The 22793-nt window shown below is 44.3% G+C and overlaps 1 protein-coding gene across 1 annotated transcript; it reads right to left on the reverse strand.

Moving 5' to 3' along the window:
• Positions 1-650: 650 nt before the first annotated feature.
• On the reverse strand, positions 651-21770 carry LOC131945761 (uncharacterized). Its single transcript, XM_059306398.1, has 3 exons — positions 19364-21770; positions 9277-9523; positions 651-1501 (listed from the first exon to the last, which is right to left on the reverse strand). Exons 1-3 carry the CDS (start codon positions 21398-21400, stop codon positions 897-899), a joined length of 2889 nt encoding a protein of 962 aa, XP_059162381.1. The 5' UTR covers positions 21401-21770; the 3' UTR covers positions 651-896.
• Between the last annotated feature and the right edge of the window lie 1023 nt (positions 21771-22793).

Raw genomic sequence — 22793 nt, forward strand, 5'->3', positions numbered from 1 at the left:
TTTACATGTCCTCCTGTAACAATTACATGTCCTACAACAGTAAAACGTCCTACTGTAATATTCATTCTTCATCTACGTCCTAATCGACTATACAGACAACAAAATGTTATGTAAAAATTCATATGTAAAATTTACCGTAAAATACAATAATCGTCATAGCATATGTCTTTACCAGCCCCATAGCGATTTAATGACGACCTACCTACTTTTATTTAGTAATGAGTTGAGTTCCTACACAATTTTTTTGATCTGAACCTATAGCACGAACATGGCCTACGTTACAAGAAGTCTCTCTTGATATCGTTACAACACCTGTGTGTCATTATCGGCATGTAAGGTGAGCTCTCAAACCTGGATTATTACAGGTATGTCTTTGACACTACCTGCATTTCTTTTCACTGGCAGAACCATCATGATGATTCACTTGCTAATCATTAAGTATATTTTTATACAGAATATAACATTATATGAGTTATGGTAGCTGGGCGGAAATTCGTACAAACATTATACTATTTATATATTTATATATACTCCCACACATACACACACAAATATATATATATATATATATATATATATATATATATATATATATATATATATATATATATATATATATATATATATATATATATATATGTAGTGTGTGTGTGTGCACGAATGTACACTGCGAATTGATGAACTAATGACGAATTAGCGAATTAATTCAGCACAGCCATATAGTTTGACAACTCGAAAAAATCAATACAAGCGAGTGTCGTTGATCTGAAAAATGGAAACCGCAATTTATTGATCCCATAAATGAAGTCCTTGATTTCCGTAGTCTCGAGTGTCTCAGTCCCAGGCTGTCATAAAGTTGTCTCGTGTTGTTCTCATGCTAACGTGTAGGTCTCTATCTATATGGGCGCCTCTGGTTTCTCCACGATACCTAACTTCATGCCCAGCCACCTACACTTGGCCTTGACGTCCTCCTGTACCAGGTTGAAGCACATGGCGATGAGAGACAGGCCGAGCACCAGGTACAGGGCACACAGCACCAGCTTCTGGTGGGCCCAGGCGTTCGTGTCCATGCCGGGCACGATGTCGCCGAAGCCGATGGTGCTGAGGGTGACGAAGCAGAAGTAGGAGCCCGTCAGCACGTCCCATTCCTCCCACATGGAGAAGAGCATGGCCCCGGCGAAGATGTAGGCCGCTATGAGCAGCAGACACAGCGAGGTGGGCACGTGCGTCACCTCCTTGGGCTTGTCCGGCTGCTCGCTGTTGCTCGTGACGACAGACGGGCCCAGGCCCTTCTCCAGGTCCGTGTGGAGCCTGCGGCGCCGCGGTTTAAACAAGGTGCAGCACACGCCACAGCAGACTTTACCGTACAGCAGACGGAAGCCAGTGGCCATGACGTCACCAATGTTTGTCAGACACAAGAGTGTCAGGGGAATCCCCACAACGGCATACCCGATGGTGGCGATCCTGCCCTGGGTCGTCTTGGGAGCCACGTGACCGTACCCTGTGGGGGAGAAGAAACAATGGCAGTGATTAATAATTTAAAATGTGATGCTAATTCAACTAGAGGCTAGTGGTTTTAGCTGGTCTATGTAATGTGATGTTAATTCAACTAGAGGCTAGTGGGTTTAGCTGGCCTATAAAATGTGATTTAAACCTTCAGCTGGTCTATAAAAAGCTAGCGTAACCCTAGGAGAAAAAACTGAAGTGTTTTCCCCAGCAATTGGCTGAAATATGGCGTAGAACAAAGATAGCTATATATCGCTGAGTACAAAAACATTGGCGTCACGAAGTGGTGCTGGGCGGTCAGCGCCATACCCGGCGACACCACGACGAAAAACGTAACATTTATTATCAAAACAATATTTTATGTAGTTAAAATAACAGTTGGGGGACAGGGTTGACGCCAAACCGAAAATGCTAAAATATGGGAGCGGGTGGTGTGACACCATTAGACACCGTACAGGATACCGCCTATGAAGCCACTTGAAAACAAAAATTTTTCACGTAAGAAGCATGCTATAAAAATAGGTATTTTAACGCTTAGAGCTTGATACTAAACATTTTTTTAAACTCCAAGAGCTGCTGACCACTTGGCTACCTTTCACGTTTCACCAGTCCAGCTCAGGAAATGTGATACGTTAGATAAAGTAAGGCAGGTGGATACGCCCCCTCCTGTCCCTGAAATCACCTGACTACAGATAAGACCAAAGCACAATGAAGATAACATTGAGACAAAGCTACGGGCTGGTTCTCTCCCTGCTCCACAGAGTATTGTGACGTCACGAGTAGCCTTTTATATCAGGATCGTTTACCACTAAGCCGACTTTATCAAGGGACGAAACCCTTATTTACATTGGGAAATTTACATTTAGCATCACGATTTACCGGCCCTTAATATTTTCTGCCTTGCAGTAGAGTGGAGTAAATTGATAAGGAAAACAAAAGGTCGGGGAGCGGCGGCCATGTTGAAGCATCGTTTGTGCGCATTCGATTATCTGATGCAAGGGCAGGGCTTTTTTCGTTTTACAGGATCACTACAATGTAGCCAGTCAAGTTAGTTGGCGACTCCACTGACTTCTACGTTAGAAAATAGCTGACCACATTTTTCACTGACCCCTAAATTGGCTGACCACATTTTCACTGACCCCTAGATTGGCTGACCACATTTTTCACTGACCCCTAGATTGGCTGACCACATTTTTCACTGACCCCTAGATTGGCTGACCCCTAGATTGGCTGACCCCTAAATTGGCTGACCCCTAAATTGGCTGACCCCTAGATTGGCTGACCCCTAGATTGGCTGACCCCTAGATTGGCTGACCCCTAAATTGGCTGACCCCTAGATTGGCTGACCACATTTTTCACTGACCCCTAAATTGGCTGACCACATTTTCACTGACCCCTAGATTGGCTGACCACATTTTTCACTGACCCCTAGATTGGCTGACCACATTTTTCACTGACCCCTAGATTGGCTGACCCCTAGATTGGCTGACCCCTAAATTGGCTGACCCCTAAATTGGCTGACCCCTAGATTGGCTGACCCCTAGATTGGCTGACCCCTAGATTGGCTGACCCCTAAATTGGCTGACCCCTAGATTGGCTGACCACATTTTTCACTGACCCCTAAATTGGCTGACCACATTTTCACTGACCCCTAGATTGGCTGACCACATTTTTCACTGACCCCTAGATTGGCTGACCACATTTTTCACTGACCCCTAGATTGGCTGACCCCTAGATTGGCTGACCCCTAGATTGGCTGACCCCTAAATTGGCTGACCCCTAAATTGGCTGACCCCTAGATTGGCTGACCCCTAGATTGGCTGACCCCTAGATTGGCTGACCCCTAAATTGGCTGACCCCTAGATTGGCTGACCACATTTTTCACTGACCCCTAGATTGGCTGACCCCTAGATTGGCTGACCCCTAGATTGGCTGACCCCTAAATTGGCTGACCCCTAGATTGGCTGACCACATTTTTCACTGACCCCTAGATTGGCTGACCCCTAGATTGGCTGACCCCCAGATTGGTTGACCACATTTTTCACTGACCCCTAGATTGGCTGACCCCTAGATTGGCTGACCCCCAGATTGGTTGACCACATTTTTCACTGACCCCTAGATTGGCTGACCCCTAGATTGGCTGACCCCCAGATTGGTTGACCCCTAAATTGGCTGACCCCTAGATTGGCTGACCCTAAATTTTAAATGATATCTTTAAAAATAATTTGTTATTTTATTTAGTGTGTTTGTTTAAAAGTTTTAATTGTATGTTACATTTGGTGCTCCTAAGTGTTTTAATATAATTTGTGTTACATTTCGTGTATCTAAAAGCTGTACACATTCATTTGTGGACGAATGTGGACTGGTGGGGGTAGGGGGGGTGGGGGGTCCGGGTTCGTGTGGACGTCCACATATTGAACTTAATACCGAAGTACTAACATTTGAAAACAAACATAAAATTCGTATCCTGCATATAAAAAGTGAAATTAGGACGACATTGCTCGTATGAAATAAAGAACCAATCGCAAGGTGTAAATAAAGCACTGGATTTATACCTACACTGGGGTCATCCACTTTATAAGTGACGTCATAGCTTTTAACGCTTTTTTACATCCCCTCCCTCCCCAACGCCACAAATCTCTCAAAACTAATTAAAAACTACAGCACTTTTTTTCTAAAATATTTACTGAGCATGGTCTTAGATTGAATTTTATTGAAATAAAAAAATACCAAGGTGAGGCAACGGCTTAACTTTGGGTTCTATCATCACACTTTCTGAACCCCTCCTACCGCCTCTCTGGAGTGTGACGTCATTTATGGAAGACCCCCCCCCCCCCAATAAAGAAACTTAAATAGCACCTCCTTGGAAAGCGGGCGATGAGGTAAAGAGAAATTGAGGTCATGAATCCGAGGAGGGCTTGCGACTTATAAATGCTAATATTAATCATTAAAATACATTAGACGAGTACAGAGAATCATGCTGTTACCCCCCCCCCCCCCACACACACGCATAAAAAGTGTTTCATACTTGGCATACGTGTTAGGTTGGTAATGGGGAAAATCCTTGGAAAAAACCCACATATTTATACATTGACGTTTAGAACATACTATTTTTTCTCTCTCTACCCCTCTATATTCTACTAGTTCAAAGTGGACGGGTGTTCTAGGGGGGGGGGGGCTGAGAATGAGAGTCTAAAATCCGAAATTTTTGTTGACGTCGTAAATGGATGACGCCTTATTGGATGACCTTGTCATTCAACGCAATCAACAGAACAGAAACCTACAGGCAACAGTCATATGACCAAAAACTGTCAGATTAAAAAAGAATGCACATAAGGTGCTGTACTTGTAACTATCGTATGCCAAATGTCATATGACCAAACTCTGTCAGATGAGTAATAAACTTGGTAATCTGTTTTGATTTCTATTTGTGATGACGTCAGAACTGCGCAAGTTTCACGACAGCACAAAGACAATCAAATAGTTCACACACTTTGACAGATGATCAAATTAACTTGAGCCCAAACGAGGCTAGTGCCCCAACACTAGCAAGAGTCTGCGCATGACACGAACGTCCTTTTAAACTCAGTTTGAACTTCCGAAATGAATTCATTTCTATTATTGTAAGATCCCGTGGTATTTAAACGGAAGGCGTCAAAAAGTTCAAGAAAAAATATCTTTGAGGCTATAAATAAGTTATCTACGTTTTCAACAGCACTAAAGCGTGTTTATTCATAAGCAAAATTATCATTTGAAAAAACTATGACATTTTCTCGCGAAGCTTGGAGAAATAATTCTATTTTCTACCTCGACATTGAGTGCAACACGGTTTATTCAAAGAAAAAAAAATGTTAGGTTAGGGACGTGATGGGGAATCTAGTCTGAGGCAGGAAGTGCTAGTCTTCCTGTTTTTAAATTTCTTTTTGATGGAACTTCCGTGACTGTAGCCCTACTGACTGTATGCTGCGTAGATTGTTGCCCCACTGACTGTATGCTGCGTAGATTGTAGCCCTACTGACTGTATGCTGCGTAGATTGTTGCCCTACTGACTGTATGCTGCGTAGATTGTTGCCCTACTGACTGTATGCTGCGTAGATTGTTGCCCTACTGACTGTATGCTGCGTAGATTGTAGCCCTACTGATTGTATGCTGCAATTGCAAGATAAAACCAAAAGTGGTGCCATTTTTTTTTTACATGCCTGGGCCTGAACATCCACAGAGGGAAAACCAAAAGTCATTGCATCAAGCAGCACCCCTATAACATTGTCAGAAGAAACCCTAGAAGAAGTGGAAAGTTTCACCTACCTTGGAAATATTGTTGATAAGCAGGGTGGGACAGAAGCAGACATAAAAACAAGGCAAGAGATGTCTTCAACTAACTAAAAATGTTTGGGGTTCAGCAGATTTAACTCTTCGAATAAAAATCCGGGTCTTAAAACACTGGCTGTTTTACAATGGAGTTGAGACATTGAGAATAACTGCCACAATTAAGAAGAAAATAAAATAAGGCACCATGGCAACAAACAAATCAACAGAAAGATGAAGAAGAGATCCTCCAGAGAAAATGGAGATGGATTGGTTATCCACTCATGAAGCCTGTATCTGGGGACAGTTGGAGAGACTAGCCCAGGACACCTGACGACAGTTGGAGAGACTAGCCCAGGACAGGATACACCTGGGGACAGTTGGAGCCTAGCTCAGGACAGGATACACCTGGGGACAGTTGGAGAGACTAGCCCAGGACAGGATACACCTGGGGACAGTTGGAGAGACTAGCCCAGGACAGGATACACCTGGGGACAGTTGGAGAGACTAGCCCAGGACAGGATACACCTGGGGACAGTTGGAGAGACTAGCCCAGGACACCTGGGAACAGTTGGAGATACTAGCCCAGGACATCTGGGGACAGTTGGAGAGACTAGCCCAGGACACCTGACGACAGTTGGAGAGACTAGCCCAGGACACCTGACGACAGTTGGAGAGACTAGCCCAGGACACCTGACGACAGTTGGAGAGACTAGCCCAGGACATCTGGGGACAGTTGGAGATACTAGCCCAGGACATCTGGGGACAGTTGGAGAGACTAGCCCAGGACACCTGACGACAGTTGGAGAGACTAGCCCAGGACATCTGGGGACAGTTGGAGATACCAGCCCAGGACATCTGGGGACAGTTGGAGAGACTAGCCCAGGACAGGATACACCTGGGGACAGTTGGAGAGACTAGCCCAGGACACCTGGGAACAGTTGGAGATACTAGCCCAGGACACCTGGGGACAGTTGGAGAGACTAGCCCAGGACACCTGGGGACAGTTGGAGAGACTAGCCCAGGACACCTGACGACAGTTGGAGAGACTAGCCCAGGACATCTGGGGACAGTTGGAGAGACTAGCCCAGGACACCTAGGAACAGTTGGAGATACTAGCCCAGGACATCTGGGGACAGTTGGAGAGACTAGCCCAGGACACCTGGGGACAGTTGGAGAGACTAGCCCAGGACACCTGACGACAGTTGGAGAGACTAGCCCAGGACATCTGGGGACAGTTGGAGAGACTAGCCCAGGACACCTGACGACAGTTGGAGAGACTAGCCCAGGAATCTGGGGACAGTTGGAGATACTAGCCCAGGACATCTGGGGACAGTTGGAGATACTAGCCCAGGACACCTGGGGACAGTTGGAGAGACTAGCCCAGGACACCTGACGACAGTTGGAGAGACTAGCCCAGGACAGGATACACCTGGGGACAGTTGGAGACTAGCCCAGGACAGGATACACCTGGGGACAGTTGGAGAGACTAGCCCAGGACAGGATACACCTGGGGACAGTTGGAGAGACTAGCCCAGGACACCTGGGAACAGTTGGAGATACTAGCCCAGGACATCTGGGGACAGTTGGAGAGACTAGCCCAGGACACCTGGGGACAGTTGGAGAGACTAGCCCAGGACATCTGGGGACAGTTGGAGAGACTAGCCCAGGACACCTGGGGACAGTTGGAGAGACTAGCCCAGGACACCTGACGACAGTTGGAGAGACTAGCCCAGGACATCTGGGGACAGTTGGAGAGACTAGCCCAGGACACCTGACGACAGTTGGAGATACTAGCCCAGGACACCTGACGACAGTTGGAGAGACTAGCCCAGGACAGGATACACCTGGGGACAGTTGGAGAGACTAGCCCAGGACACCTGACGACAGTTGGAGATACAAGCCCAGGACACCTGACGACAGTTGGAGAGACTAGCCCAGGACAGGATACACCTGGGGACAGTTGGAGAGACTAGCCCAGGACACCTGACGACAGTTGGAGAGACTAGCCCAGGACAGGATACACCTGGGGACAGTTGGAGAGACTAGCCCAGGACATCTGGGGACAGTTGGAGATACTAGCCCAGGACATCTGGGGACAGTTGGAGAGACTAGCCCAGGACACCTGACGACAGTTGGAGAGACTAGCCCATGACACCTGACGACAGTTGGAGAGACTAGCCCAGGACAGGATACACCTGGGGACAGTTGGAGAGACTAGCCCAGGACATCTGGGGACAGTTGGAGAGACTAGCCCAGGACACCTGGGGACAGTTGGAGATACTAGCCCAGGACATCTGGGGACAGTTGGAGAGACTAGCCCAGGACACCTGGGGACAGTTGGAGAGACTAGCCCAGGACACCTGGGGACAGTTGGAGAGACTAGCCCAGGACACCTGACGACAGTTGGAGAGACTAGCCCAGGACAGGATACACCTGGGGACAGTTGGAGAGACTAGCCCAGGACATCTGGGGACAGTTGGAGAGACTAGCCCAGGACACCTGGGGACAGTTGGAGAGACTAGCCCAGGACATCTGGGAACAGTTGGAGATACTAGCCCAGGACATCTGGGGACAGTTGGAGAGACTAGCCCAGGACACCTGACGACAGTTAGAGAGACTAGCCCAGGACACCTGACGACAGTTGGAGAGACTAGCCCAGGACATCTGGGGACAGTTGGAGAGACTAGCCCAGGACATGATGCATCGAAAGTTCTTGTCAGCGGGCTATGCCCCAGAAGGGGCGACAGACTAACCTAACTCCGCGCAGCAGAAAGAAATAATCCGGGAGTGATCTCCCCTAAACTTTCTCGAATATTCTTATATAACTTGGAATATAGACATGATTTTTAATTACTTAAACTTTTAAAAAATAGAATAGAATCTCATAGAAAAAGAATTGCGTACCAAGCGAACGCCAAAACAAAATGTGCATAATAGTGCGCAATATTATTAGTACTTTATAAATTTACATGCGTTTTTTGAGAAATCAGAAATAGCTTAAATTAGTACTTCCGGTCAACGGAAATTACTCAAAATTTGACAGAAGGTAGAGAATTAGATCTTTTACTTACATGTGAAATTTTATTTATCTATCTGAAATAGTACTCAAGTTATAGGCTTTTGAAAAATTCAAAGTAGAAAAGGTACCACTTCCGGTTATCGGAAATCGCTCAAAAGCTCATCAGGATCTACGATTTTGATAAAATAATTACATATGAAATTTCATCACCCTAGCTGTAACGGTACTCAAGTTATCGTGTTTACACACAGACAGACACACACACACACACACACACAGACACACACACATACGGACAAGATTGCAAAATTATGTTTTTCCGTATCAGTGAGGTGTAAAACGCCGAGATTTGTAAAAATCTCGATTTTTTTGCACGATTACAAGACTTTCTCTATACTTCGTATTTACGAGAAAGTAAAAAAGTATGTTCAGGTAAGACTTACCAATGGTTGTGGTGACTGTGATGGCGAAGAGCAGAGAACTTGCGAACGTCCAGAGGGTCTCATCTTGTGAATGTTCGTCCCCATCCCAGCCTTTGTTTTTTGTGACGTTGTGAATATACCTCTGATAAATGCCTATGATGTGTTTGACCTCATGGGTTAGATTGTTCAAAGCTTCCTCGGTGCCGTTCATTTCCTTAAAGTGGACAGCAAACGCCAGCAGCTTCTCTTCGAGTTTATTACGTTCGTCCTGTCAATCAAAAGGTGTTTCATTATCTTTCTAATTGCTAGTTCACATTTCAAACAATATTTCATTCAAGTAAAATAGCCAGATTTTAGGAGATGGGAGACAGAAGGGAATTAGGAAAACAATTGCTACCTTTACGGAGGAAATAATTATTCAGCACCGTATTCGAGATAGATAGACAAATGTACAGATTAATAACATGTGACGGCGCGGGGGGGGGGGGGGGGCAGGCCGTTTATGTGGTCCACCGCCGACGATAAATAAAAGAATTACAATTAATGTCATAATTGCCTATACTTTCCCTAACGTATGTCAGGTACCCATTAGAGCTGGGTGGACTCAGGGACGTGCTACGACCCAAACTCGAGACTTACGGGTTAGCAGGACGGCGCTCTACTATTCGACCACGCGGTTTATATGGCTAACGACAAATTGGCTCCCGACAATGTTGCTTATAAAATAAAATACATAGAAAAAATTGCATAAAACTGCAAGAGGAGCTGAGTACTGGCGGGGCCCTTTTGTCTTGTGAAACTTTGTTAAGCTAACTAGTTTTGGGCACTAGACTAGACAGGAAGAGACATGTAAACAAAAGACCATTCTTTCACAAATAATATTCAACACTAAAGATTAGCAAAGTGAAGAACCTAAAACGCAGGGCGAAATTGCGTACACCCTGTGACAAAAATGTAAAAAAAAAATTCTAGTAAGAAGCTGTTTATTTTTACTTTACATCAAATTTTATTGTAAACAAATCCAAAAACAATCATGATTTCACACCAAAAAAAATCATAATTTCAAAGTGAAATTATTTGAGAAAAAAAGGCACAAAAGAAATCCACAAAACGGTACAGATTACAACTTGGAGCGTCCAAATTGTTAGACTGGTGAGTGGTATCAAAGAGTATAACAAATTTCCTTTATACTTATAGCCCTATACAATCACACAGTAACCTATTTATTCTACAGTTCAATAAAGTACTTGTATTGGCCTAGCTCACATACACAAGAACCGTTTCGAGCATACAGTCTAAACATTGAGCATCTTCCGTGTATCCAGGCACTACAGACTAAACATTGGACATCTTCTGTGTATCCAGGCCAGGCACTACAGACTAAACATTGAACATCTTCTGTGTATCCAGGCACTACAGACTAAACATTGAACATCTTCAGTGTATCCAGGCACTACAGACTAAACATTGAACATCTTCAGTGTATCCAGGCACTACAGACTAAACATTGGACATCTTCTGTGTATCCAGGCCAGGCACTACAGACTAAACATTGAACATCTTCTGTGTATCCAGGCACTACAGACTAAACATTGAACATCTTCAGTGTATCCAGGCACTACAGATTAAACATTGAACATCTTCTGTGTATCCAGGCACTACAGACTAAACATTGGACATCTTCTGTGTATCCAGGCCAGGCACTACAGACTAAACATTGAACATCTTCAGTGTATCCAGGCACTACAGACTAAACATTGAACATCTTCAGTGTATCCAGGCACTACAGACTAAACATTGAACATCTTCAGTGTATCCAGGCACTACAGATTAAACATTGAACATCTTCAGTGTATCCAGGCACTACAGACTAAACATTGAACATCTTCAGTGTATCCAGGCACTACAGATTAAACATTGAACATCTTCAGTGTATCCAGGCACTACAGACTAATCATTGAACATCTTCAGTGTATCCAGGCACTACAGATTAAACATTGAACATCTTCAGTGTATCCAGACGCTACAGATTAAACATTGAACATCTTCTGTGTATCCAGGCGCTACAGATTAAACATTGAACATCTTCTGTGTATCCAGGCACTACAGACTAAACATTGGACATCTTCTGTGTATCCAGGCCAGGCACTACAGACTAAACATTGAACATCTTCTGTGTATCCAGGCACTACAGACTAAACATTGAACATCTTCAGTGTATCCAGGCACTGCAGACTAAACATTGAACATCTTCAGTGTATCCAGGCACTACAGACTAAACATTGAACATCTTCAGTGTATCCAGGCACTACAGAATAAACATTGAACATCTTCAGTGTATCCAGGCACTACAGACTAAACATTGAACATCTTCAGTGTATCCAGGCACTACAGATTAAACATTGAACATCTTCAGTGTATCCAGGCACTACAGACTAAACATTGAACATCTTCCGTGTATCCAGGCCAGGCACTACAGACTAAACATTGAACATCTTCTGTGTATCCAGGCACTACAGACTAAACATTGAACATCTTCAGTGTATCCAGGCACTACAGATTAAACATTGAACATCTTCTGTGTATCTAGGCACTACAGATTATACATTGAACATCTTCTGTGTATCCAGGCACTACAGATTAAACATTGAACATCTTCTGTGTATCCAGGCGCTACAGATTAAACATTGAACATCTTCTGTGTATCTAGGCACTACAGATTAAACATTGAACATCTTCAGTGTATCCAGGCACTACAGATTAAACATTGAACATCTTCTGTGTATCCAGGCACTACAGATTAAACATTGAACATCTTCAGTGTATCCAGGCACTACAGATTAAACATTGAACATCTTCTGTGTATCCAGGCACTACAGACTAAACATTGAACATCTTCTGTGTATCCAGGCCAGGCACTATAGATTAAACATTGGACATCTTCTGTGTATCCAGGCACTATAGATTAAACATTGAACATCTTCAGTATGGTCCCCATAGTGTGTAAAGCAGTACCACTGTTGCCGTTTGTTCTCTTTAGAACTGGATATGTTATGTGATTGCTTTGTTTATCTTGTAGACATGCACTTTAATCAATTTTCATAGTTTGATTATTTGGTGTGCTTGACCTTTTCTCAATGCTAGTGCTAGTTTTTTTGTCTCTGTAGGCACACAAAGAGGTTTGTAATGGCTGGATGTAAATATCTGAGAGTTTTCTTTTCTTCTCCATCTATTTCCCTGAGTCATGATACGCATTGGCACGTGTGATATTTGTTTCACCTAATTTTACGCTTGATCAGAAACTGTTGTCTCAGGTAGTGTTGCAGATATATGAGGAATTAGAAAGGAATAGTTCATTGAACTATTTTAGTGAGTAGGATTATTGAATCTAAAATTTAACACATTAAATAAGTATAAAATTAGTAGCCTCTGTAATGTTACGATGGGTAAATATTATCACAAGCAGTTTTGTTAAACAGTATCACAAACAGTTTGGGTAAATAGTATCACTAACAGTTTGGGTAAATAGTATCACTAACAGTTTGGGTAAATAGTATCACCAACAATTTGGGTAAATAGTATCCCCAACAATTTGGGTAAATAGTATCACCAACAATTTGGGTAAATAGTATCACCAACAGTTTGGGTAAATAGTATCACCAACAATTTGGGTAAATAGTATCACCAACAATTTGGGTAAATAGTATCACCAACAATTTGGGTAAATAGTATCACCAACAATTTGGGTAAATAGTATCACCAGCAGTTTTTACCACGAGCTGTACGATTTAGCCGACTTGAACTACACATTGAATGGACGTAAGCGAGAAAAGTCTCAAAGGTATTTTGAGAGGTCCATAAATTAATTTAAAAATCATGCACGGCGTAGTTACAATTAATATGGTTATAAAATCCTGCCTGTTTGATTTTTTTCGGACTTTACTAAAGATTGGATGTATTTGATGTTTTTAATATTTTCGGTAACTAAATAAAAATTATAGAAATTTCATTTCGTTCGGGGGGGGGGGGGGGTTGCCCTGGAAGAAACTCTGCATCCTGCATAAATTTTATTGTACACATTGTAAGCTAAAAAAAGAAAAACTGGGTCATGGGGTTTAAATTTGCATTGTTATTTAAAAACTTGATCTGCAAAGTTCTGTAAACAAAACAAGTTAATAAAAAGTCTAGTGACAATTTAAGCGCAATTTCCTTAATTAATATTGTGACCGAACGAAAGGATATTTTCGAAAACTTTCTTCGGCAATATTTTTCTAAATTATGGCAGGAATCGATTGGTAAATGTTTCAAGTCGCTAAGTGGTCTGGTTGCCGAGATATGGGCCAAAAACTGCATTTTTTTCGAGGTTTTTTGGCTTTTCCGGGAAATCCAGGAAGGAATTCCGGAATTTTTTTGGCCCACAATCATCCTCGGAACTTGCTTAACATATTTGCTTTGGAACTAGTCCTCGATATTGCTTCGTTGAGGAGGACATACGACTTAAAGCTGCGGACACACATCGGACACACATCCATCCTTGACGAGTTAATAATCGCAATTGTCAGTATGGAAATTGCGCTAAAAACTATAAATCGATCACGGAGTTCCTGTACAGCCAATCAATATTTGTCTTACGAAAGTGAAACGTCGGGTTATAACTTAGGCTTGATGAAAATAAATAGAAATGTAGCCTTAAACTCAACAAATAATTTTCAAGTTCTCTGGATCTGCAACTTGTATAGCATTGATTCTAAAAATATTAAATTTCTGAATTAATTTTAGGCTTAAGTTTTTAATAAAATTTTATCTTTTATTAATTTTACGATCCTAAATCTAAAAAAGCACATTTTTATTCCATGTCAACAACATTACGGAAGGATTTTCGTCCACTCTCTGGTGTCCATTTCGATTCAGTGTTTTAAACAAAGAAAATAAAAACAAATTGTGTTTATTAATGAAGCAGAATGGAACTGCCGGCTGCATGACACAGCTAGAAAGAGAGTCAGACATTACAGTAGAGCCCCACACTTTCCCCTGGTACAAAACTAGAGCCCCATACTTTCCCTTGGGGTGAATCATGAGTACAGTGGGGTGGGGTGATGTGTACAGTGGGGTGATGTGTACAGTGGGGTGATGTGTACAGTGGGGTGATGTGTACAGTGGGGTGATGTGTACAGTGGGGTGGGGTGATGTGTACAGTGGGGTGATGTGTACAGTGGGGTGATGTGTACAGTGGGGTGATGTGTACAGTGGGGTGGGGTGATGTGTAAAGTGGTGTGATGTGTACAGTGGGGTGATGTGTACAGTGGGGTGATGTGTACAGTGGTGTGATGACACAGATTGAACCTTTCGGAATAATTTAATATTTTCTGTTTCCGCAAAATTTTTTTCAGGTCGGCGTGAGCGAAATACAGTGGCGTAACAACCATGTTACCCCCCCCCCCCCCCTGAAACAGTATCCCCTCCCAACCGCTCTGGCTTTATGATATTTTACTGCTCAGGTAACCACTACAGACCCAGTACGATTTATCTTTCTCACAATGGATGCAGTCACATCACCCCACTGTACACATCACTCCACTATACACATCATCCCAACCCACTGTACACATCACCCCACTGAACATACCACTCCACTGTACACATCACCCTAAACCCACCCCACTGTACACATCACCCCACCCCACTGTACACATCACCCCACTGTACACATCACCCCACCCCATTGTACACATCACCCCACTGTACACATCATCCTACTGTACACATCACCCCACCCCACTGTACACATCACCCCACTGTACACATCACTCCACCCCACTGTCCACATCACTCCACCCCACTGCACACATCACCCTACTGTACACATCACCCCACCCCACTGTACACATCACACCACTGTACACACCACCCCACCCCACTGTATACATCACCCCACTGTACACATCAACCCACTGTACACCACCCCAACCCACTGTACACATCACCCCACCTCACTGTACACATCACCCCACCCCACTGTACACATCACACCACTGTACACATCACCCCACCCCACTGTACACATCACCCCACTGTACACATCAACCCACTGTACACCACCCCAACCCACTGTACACATCACCCCACCTCACTGTACACATCACCCCACCCCACTGTACACATCACACCACTGTACACATCACCCCACCCCACTGTACACATCACCCCAATGTACACATCACCCCACTGTACACATCACCCCACTGTACACATCACACCACTGTACACATCACACCACTGTACACATCACTTCACTGTACACATCACCCCACTCCACTGTACACATCACCCCACTGTACACATCACCCCACCCAACTATACACATCACCCCACTGTACACATCACCCCACTGTACACATCACCCCACCCCACTGTACACATCACCCCACTCAACTGTACACATCACCCCACTGTACACATCACCCCACCCCACTGTATACATCACCCCACCCCACTGTACACATCACCCCACCCCACTGTACACATCACCCCACTGTACACATCACCCCACTGTACACATCACCCCACTGTACACATCACCCCACTGTACACATCACCCCACCCAGGGAAAGTGTGGGGCTCTACTGATGAGCCAGGGGAAAGTGTGGGGCTCTACTAATGAACCAGGGGAAAGTGTGGGGCTCTAGTTTTGTACCAGGGAAAAGTGTGGGGCTCTACTAATGAGCCAGGGGAAAGTGTGGGGCTCTAGTTTTGTACCAGGGAAAAGTGTGTGGCTCTAGTTTTGTACCAGGGGAAAGTGTGTGGCTCTACTGATGAGCCAGGGGAAAGTGTGGGGCTCTAGTTTTGTACACATCACCCCACTGAACATACCACTCCACTGTACACATCACCCTAAACCCACCCCACTGTACACATCACCCCACCCCACTGTACACATCACCCCACTGTACACATCACCCCACCCCATTGTACACATCACCCCACTGTACACATCATCCTACTGTACACATCACCCCACCCCACTGTACACATCACCCCACTGTACACATCACTCCACCCCACTGTCCACATCACTCCACCCCACTGCACACATCACCCTACTGTACACATCACCCCACCCCACTGTACACATCACACCACTGTACACACCACCCCACCCCACTGTATACATCACCCCACTGTACACATCAACCCACTGTACACCACCCCAACCCACTGTACACATCACCCCACCTCACTGTACACATCACCCCACCCCACTGTACACATCACACCACTGTACACATCACCCCACCCCACTGTACACATCACCCCACTGTACACATCAACCCACTGTACACCACCCCAACCCACTGTACACATCACCCCACCTCACTGTACACATCACCCCACCCCACTGTACACATCACACCACTGTACACATCACCCCACCCCACTGTACACATCACCCCACTGTACACATCACCCCACTGTACACATCACCCCACTGTACACATCACACCACTGTACACATCACACCACTGTACACATCACTTCACTGTACACATCACCCCACTCCACTGTACACATCACCCCACTGTACACATCACCCCACCCAACTATACACATCACCCCACTGTACACATCACCCCACTGTACACATCACCCCACCCCACTGTACACATCACCCCACTCAACTGTACACATCACCCCACTGTACACATCACCCCACCCCACTGTATACATCACCCCACCCCACTGTACACATCACCCCACCCCACTGTACACATCACCCCACTGTACACATCACCCCACTGTACACATCACCCCACTGTACACATCACCCCACTGTACACATCACCCCACCCAGGGAAAGTGTGGGGCTCTACTGATGAGCCAGGGGAAAGTGTGGGGCTCTACTAATGAACCAGGGGAAAGTGTGGGGCTCTAGTTTTGTACCAGGGAAAAGTGTGGGGCTCTACTAATGAGCCAGGGGAAAGTGTGGGGCTCTAGTTTTGTACCAGGGAAAAGTGTGTGGCTCTAGTTTTGTACCAGGGGAAAGTGTGTGGCTCTACTGATGAGCCAGGGGAAAGTGTGGGGCTCTAGTTTTGTACCAGGGAAAAGTGTGGGGCTCTACTGATGAGCCAGGGGAAAGTGTGTTGCTCTAGTTTCGTACCAGCGGAAAGTGTGGGGCTCTAGTTTTGTACCAGGGGAAAGTGTGGGGCTCTAGTTTTGTACCAGGGGAAAGTGTGGGGCTCTAGTTTTGTACCAGGGGAAAGTGTGGGGCTCTAGTGTTGAAGGCTCGTCTATGGTGGGGTTAAATATAGACCGGCTACCTGTTGTAGGAGAGACAGGCAAGTCTGGCTCAGATCACGTGGTTAAGGGGACGTGACTCAACAGGCCTGAACACGCCCACCGAGTGCTCGGTCCTATAAACATACACAATGCGACGTCTGGTGCAAGGCAAACAAATAAATTATGCCTTGGATAGCCGTACTTTAGGCTCAGATCTAGACAAATAAACAGGCAAATAAACATCAAGTAAACAGCTTAATAATGAGCTGTACCTTGATCAACCTATGGCATTGTTCCTCAAACAACTACACAAACAAACCGTATACGTGGTAAAGATGGCTTCCACTATATTTAGTTGTTAGTTTTATATCAACATGAGGTTGTCTCTATGTTTAGTTGATAGTTTTATGTCAAGATAAGCCTGCCACTATAGTTAGTAGATAGGTTTATGTCCACATAAGGCTTCCTTTATATTTAGTTAATAGTTTTATGTCAACTTAAGGTTGTCTCCATATTTAGTTGATAGTTTTATGTCAACATAAGGTTGTCTCTATATTTAGTAGATAGTTTTATGTCAACATAAGCCTGCCTCTAGCTGGTTGAGTTGGATTATTTTATCAAAAGAATAGATACTAGATCTAGATGTTTTAAGTGAAATATGTAAACTAGACGTGTAATAAATACTAGATGTTTTGAGTGAAATATGTAAACTAGACGTGTAATAAATACTAGATGTTTTGAGTGAAATATGTAAGCTAGACGTGTAATAAATACCAGATGTTTTGAGTGAAATATGTAAACTAGACGTGTAATAAATACTAGATGTTTTGAGTGAAATATGTAAACTAGACGTGTAATAAATACTAGATGTTTTGAGTGAAATATGTAAACTAGACGTGTAATAAATACTAGATGTTTTGAGTGAAATATGTAAACTAGACGTGTAATAAATACTAGAAGTTTTGAGTGAAATATGTAAACTAGACGTGTAATAAATACTAGATGTTTTGAGTGAAATATGTAAACTAGACGTGTAATAAATACTAGAAGTTTTGAGTGAAATATGTAAACTAGACGTGTAATAAATACTAGATGTTTTGAGTGAAATATGTAAACTAGACGTGTAATAAATACTAGAAGTTTTGAGTGAAATATGTAAGCTAGACGTGTAATAAATACTAGATGTTTTGAGTGAAATATGTAAGCTGGACGTGTAATAAATACTAGATGTTTTGAGTGAAATATGTAAACTAGACTTGTAATAAATACTAGATTTTTTGAGTGAAATATGTAAGCTAGACGTGTAATAAATACTAGATTTTTGAGTGAAATATGTAAGCTAGATGTGTAATAAATACTAGATGTTTTGAGTGAAATATGTAAGCTAGACGTGTAATAAATACAAGATGTTTTGAGTGAAATATGTAAACTAGACTTTGTAATAAATAATAGATGTTTTGAGTGAAATATGTAGACTATTCTTGCAATAACTAGCCTACTAGATGTTTTCAGTGAAATATGTAGGCTTGACTTGCAATAAATACTAGATCTTTTGAGTGAAATATGTAGACTAGACTTGCAATCATTAGTGAAACATCGATGGCTTTCTCCTCAATGTGAAGATATAAACCAGTTTGTGAAAATAAGTGTGCAAGTCAAGCTGAAGTTGATACCGATAAACAAGTGTTTAGATATAAAAACAATATGAAAGACTGTGCTTAGATATAAATATGAAAGAGTGTGTTTAAACACAATATGAAAGACTGTGTTTAAACACAATATGAAAGACTGTGTTTAAACACAATATGAAAGACTGTGTTTAGATGCTACTTACAGAAACCTCCCGTCTAACCGTGATTTCAGCAGTTTGCTCCAGAGCCTGAAAGATAAAACCTCCCATGATGGTGTAGGCCACGACCAGAGAACAGAGACCGATGTGGGAGAACAAAAAGGCGATGAACTTCTTGCAGTACTGGACACATTTCCTTCTCCGTTCTCTCATGGTACTTTCACGTCTCTGCCGCAGTCGTCTGCTGGCCGAGGGGGGCAGGGGAGGAAGCGGCTCGGCACTTTGCATCGGTTCGTTGGGGAGGTTTTCAAATCTCAGCTGCTTCTTGTTGTAATCCAGGGAAAATTCCGGTTGAAAAATATCGTCGATGATGTCTGTTTCCTTGCTGGCATCCAACTTGCTGAGGTTGAGTTCGTTCTCAATAGTAATAAAAGTATCGCTTGGAACTTCGCTTTCTACAAGACCTTCATCAGCTTTTGGCGCTGACGCTTGTTCCTTTCTCCTCTTCTCCCTGAATCTCGCCAAGCGATTTTTTAGCAGTATCACAGCAGTCAGAGAAAGTTTTTTGGGTTTGGGAGATCCTTCAACGACGTCATCACTCTTGCCCAGTTCGCTGGTACCGGCCATCACAGGTTCTGGCCGGAGGATGCCTCTAGTTTTTGGAGTCGGCACTTTTAAGGAATTACTTTTTCTAAGACGTGGGGAGTTGGAGGCTAGTCCTCCGGCGGCACTGTCGGCCACTTTCCTGAGATCTCCCAACGAGGAACTTTTGCACGCCTCTTTAACACCAAGAGATTCAATGGCTACAAACGTGTCGCTCGAAACACTACCTCTTCGCTTTTTCTTCCTAAAACTTTGAGCTTTTTTCTTGAGTTTCGGAGTCTTTTTACAAACCAATGAATTAATAAGCCAACTAGAAGTCTGCGAATCTTTATCGATCATTATACGACATGTATTTTCATGGATACGCTTCACCGCCGGCGCCTCCTTGCACGGTTTTTCTACAAGAATTTCCGTTTGGCGTTTTGATTCGGATGTCTCGTTGCATGTTTTGGAGACTTCTTTGCTCGACTTCTTTCTAGAAAAATGTTTCCAGCTTTTGTTTTCTTTGCTTTTTTTCCTATCTGTTTTTGTGGGAACCTTAGGACTAGCAGGAGCGTGCTTGTTATATTTAGCGAGCGACTGTTCTTGTAGATACTCCGCTAGGGTATAGGCGGGGCTCGAGGGTTGGCGGTGCTCCCCCACCTCCAGACCGTGGAAAACTGGGAAAGTTGGGAGCGCCCTGTGCACGGCTACATGTTGGGGGGTTTGTTTTGTCTCCTCAACCAGCGTCACGGGAACAGTTGTGCTAGAAAGTCTTGGGGACGTCTGGCTTTCTTTCTGAGGTAAATCACCAGCGAGTTTAGCTGTTGCGTCGGTTTCAGAGTGGGGAATATCTTTTTTATTTTCGACGGTAGTCGGTGCTATAGGGACTTGTTTTGGGTCTATTTTGTAAAGTTTAATTTCAATATCAGGATAGGCTGAAGATGCGCCTATCTCCAGATCAGTAGGTATATATTTAGTTTTGTTGAATTGGGTTTGAACAGGTAAGTGTTTGGAAACATTTGGAGAACTTAAACCTGGTTTATGTTCATGCTGTGCTGCGCTCAACTTTAAAATTCCCTTTTTAGGTACAAGCGGAGAGGAGTTGGCACTGAGGGAAAAGTGGACTGGAATATGTTTGTTGATGGGTGATGAAGTCAGGGATTCGGACGTTTTATGGAGAGCTAGGCTTGAAGCTGCTGATGGTAAGATTACAGACTGTACAGTTAGTTCTTCTTTTGCTTCCACTGGATCTGCGGATGGTGAAGTTGATGTAGTAGCTGCTGTAGCAGCTGTTGCAGGAGGTGATGTGGTAGCTGTTGAGGCTCTGGCTGGTGAAAATGTTCGCTTATATTTATAGTTTGGAGAATTCGTCAGATCGCATCTCTCCGTGTTGGTGATCTCGTTGGAGACGTTGAAGAGATCGCTGCTTGTCAGTGTTGATGTGCTAGAGCTGTGGTCTTCTTCAAGTCTCGGGTTATATTTGGCCGCGCTGGACATGGGGTCCAGTGAGCCTTTATGTACACTTTTTGGAGTTCCGTCGTTGGATGAGTTCCTGAAAAATCGCCTTGGAGATTTGTATCCACTACTGACGTCACTTTTTGACCGTCGAATCCCCCGCGGGATGTAGCGCTGACCAGCCGCGCGTTTATTTCCGGTCACTGAGGTCAAGGTTTTGTTCGAGGTCTGGGGTTCAAAAGTTTGCAGGCCATCACGCAACAAAGGTTTGGTCAAATCTTCTGGTACATCTAAAAGCTTTTCTAAAATCTTTGCTGTGTTCAGGAGTCTTGGAATAGTGGACGGCTCAAAATCCTCTGGAGGTGTGGAAAAAGATGAGTCCTCTTCTGAGGAATCGTCGCTCACACTCTCAACATAGCCCTGGTCAGATGAGCGAAAGGACGAGCTCATCGAATTGACCATGGGGCTGGGAGACGAGCTGGATTGCCAGGAATTGTCATCCAGCGTGATGGCCGATGGCCTCTCTAGACCAGAAACATCCAATGTGGCTCCCTGAGATGGCGTGACCAGGCTTGAGGTGGCTAATGCTGGACCGACAACGTCCCCCGGTACACTGGATGCCTCTGTGGGGCTTGAGCTGTCCAGGCAGACCTCAGGCTTGTCCGGCTCTTGACCTTTATCGTCACGTGACAAAAGTCTGCCGGGGGAGGTATCCCTGGACGTGACGCCGGAGTCACTGGAATGACTGCTGCGGCGGTGACGCGACAGAGATGCAGGTAGATGTTGCCTTAACTCCAAAAACTGGGTAAGAGATTCTTTGCGTTTTTTCTTTAGCTCAACGCTTTCAACTTTTGTGGCGGTCTGAGAACTGAGTGAGGTGTGGGGCTTGTCGTCATCGACTGAATGTATGCTAACGTTGACCAGAGTCTTCACGTCTTCACCGTCTTCCTGACGGTCAAACTGATCAGCGTCAGCTGGAGCAGCTATTCTGTCAGGTGGAGCAGCTATTCTTTCATCTAGTGCGGCACCAGCTGTTTGAGCGTTTGCAAGAGACAATGCCATGTCGGCTGTTGTATTCTCGTCTCGTGCTAATGGACTGTTGGCATAGTCTGGAGAAGGGGGGTCTGGTGTAAGGGGGTCTGGTGTAAGGGGGTCTGGTGTAAGGGGGTCTGCTGTGTGCTGATTCATTTCTGGTGTCGAGGAATATTTTTGTAATGTCATCTCCTGGTGCCTGACATGGCTGGTTTGAGATTTTGGAAGCGTTGAAGATTTGTGAGAGACCTGTAGATTTGTTTCCCCTGCCGGCCGGACATTGTACGAGTCTTCAGCTGTCATGCTAGCCGGCAGCCTGCCCTGACGGCGCTGCGGAGACCTTCCAGCAGACCCCGCCCGTTTGATTCTCTGTTCTTGAACCGCGTCTCTGACGGTCATGTTC

This window comes from Physella acuta, unplaced genomic scaffold (genome assembly GCF_028476545.2).
Source record: "Physella acuta isolate Inbredline_101_S28 unplaced genomic scaffold, ASM2847654v3 ptg000049l, whole genome shotgun sequence".
Lineage (NCBI taxonomy): Eukaryota > Metazoa > Mollusca > Gastropoda > Physidae > Physella > Physella acuta.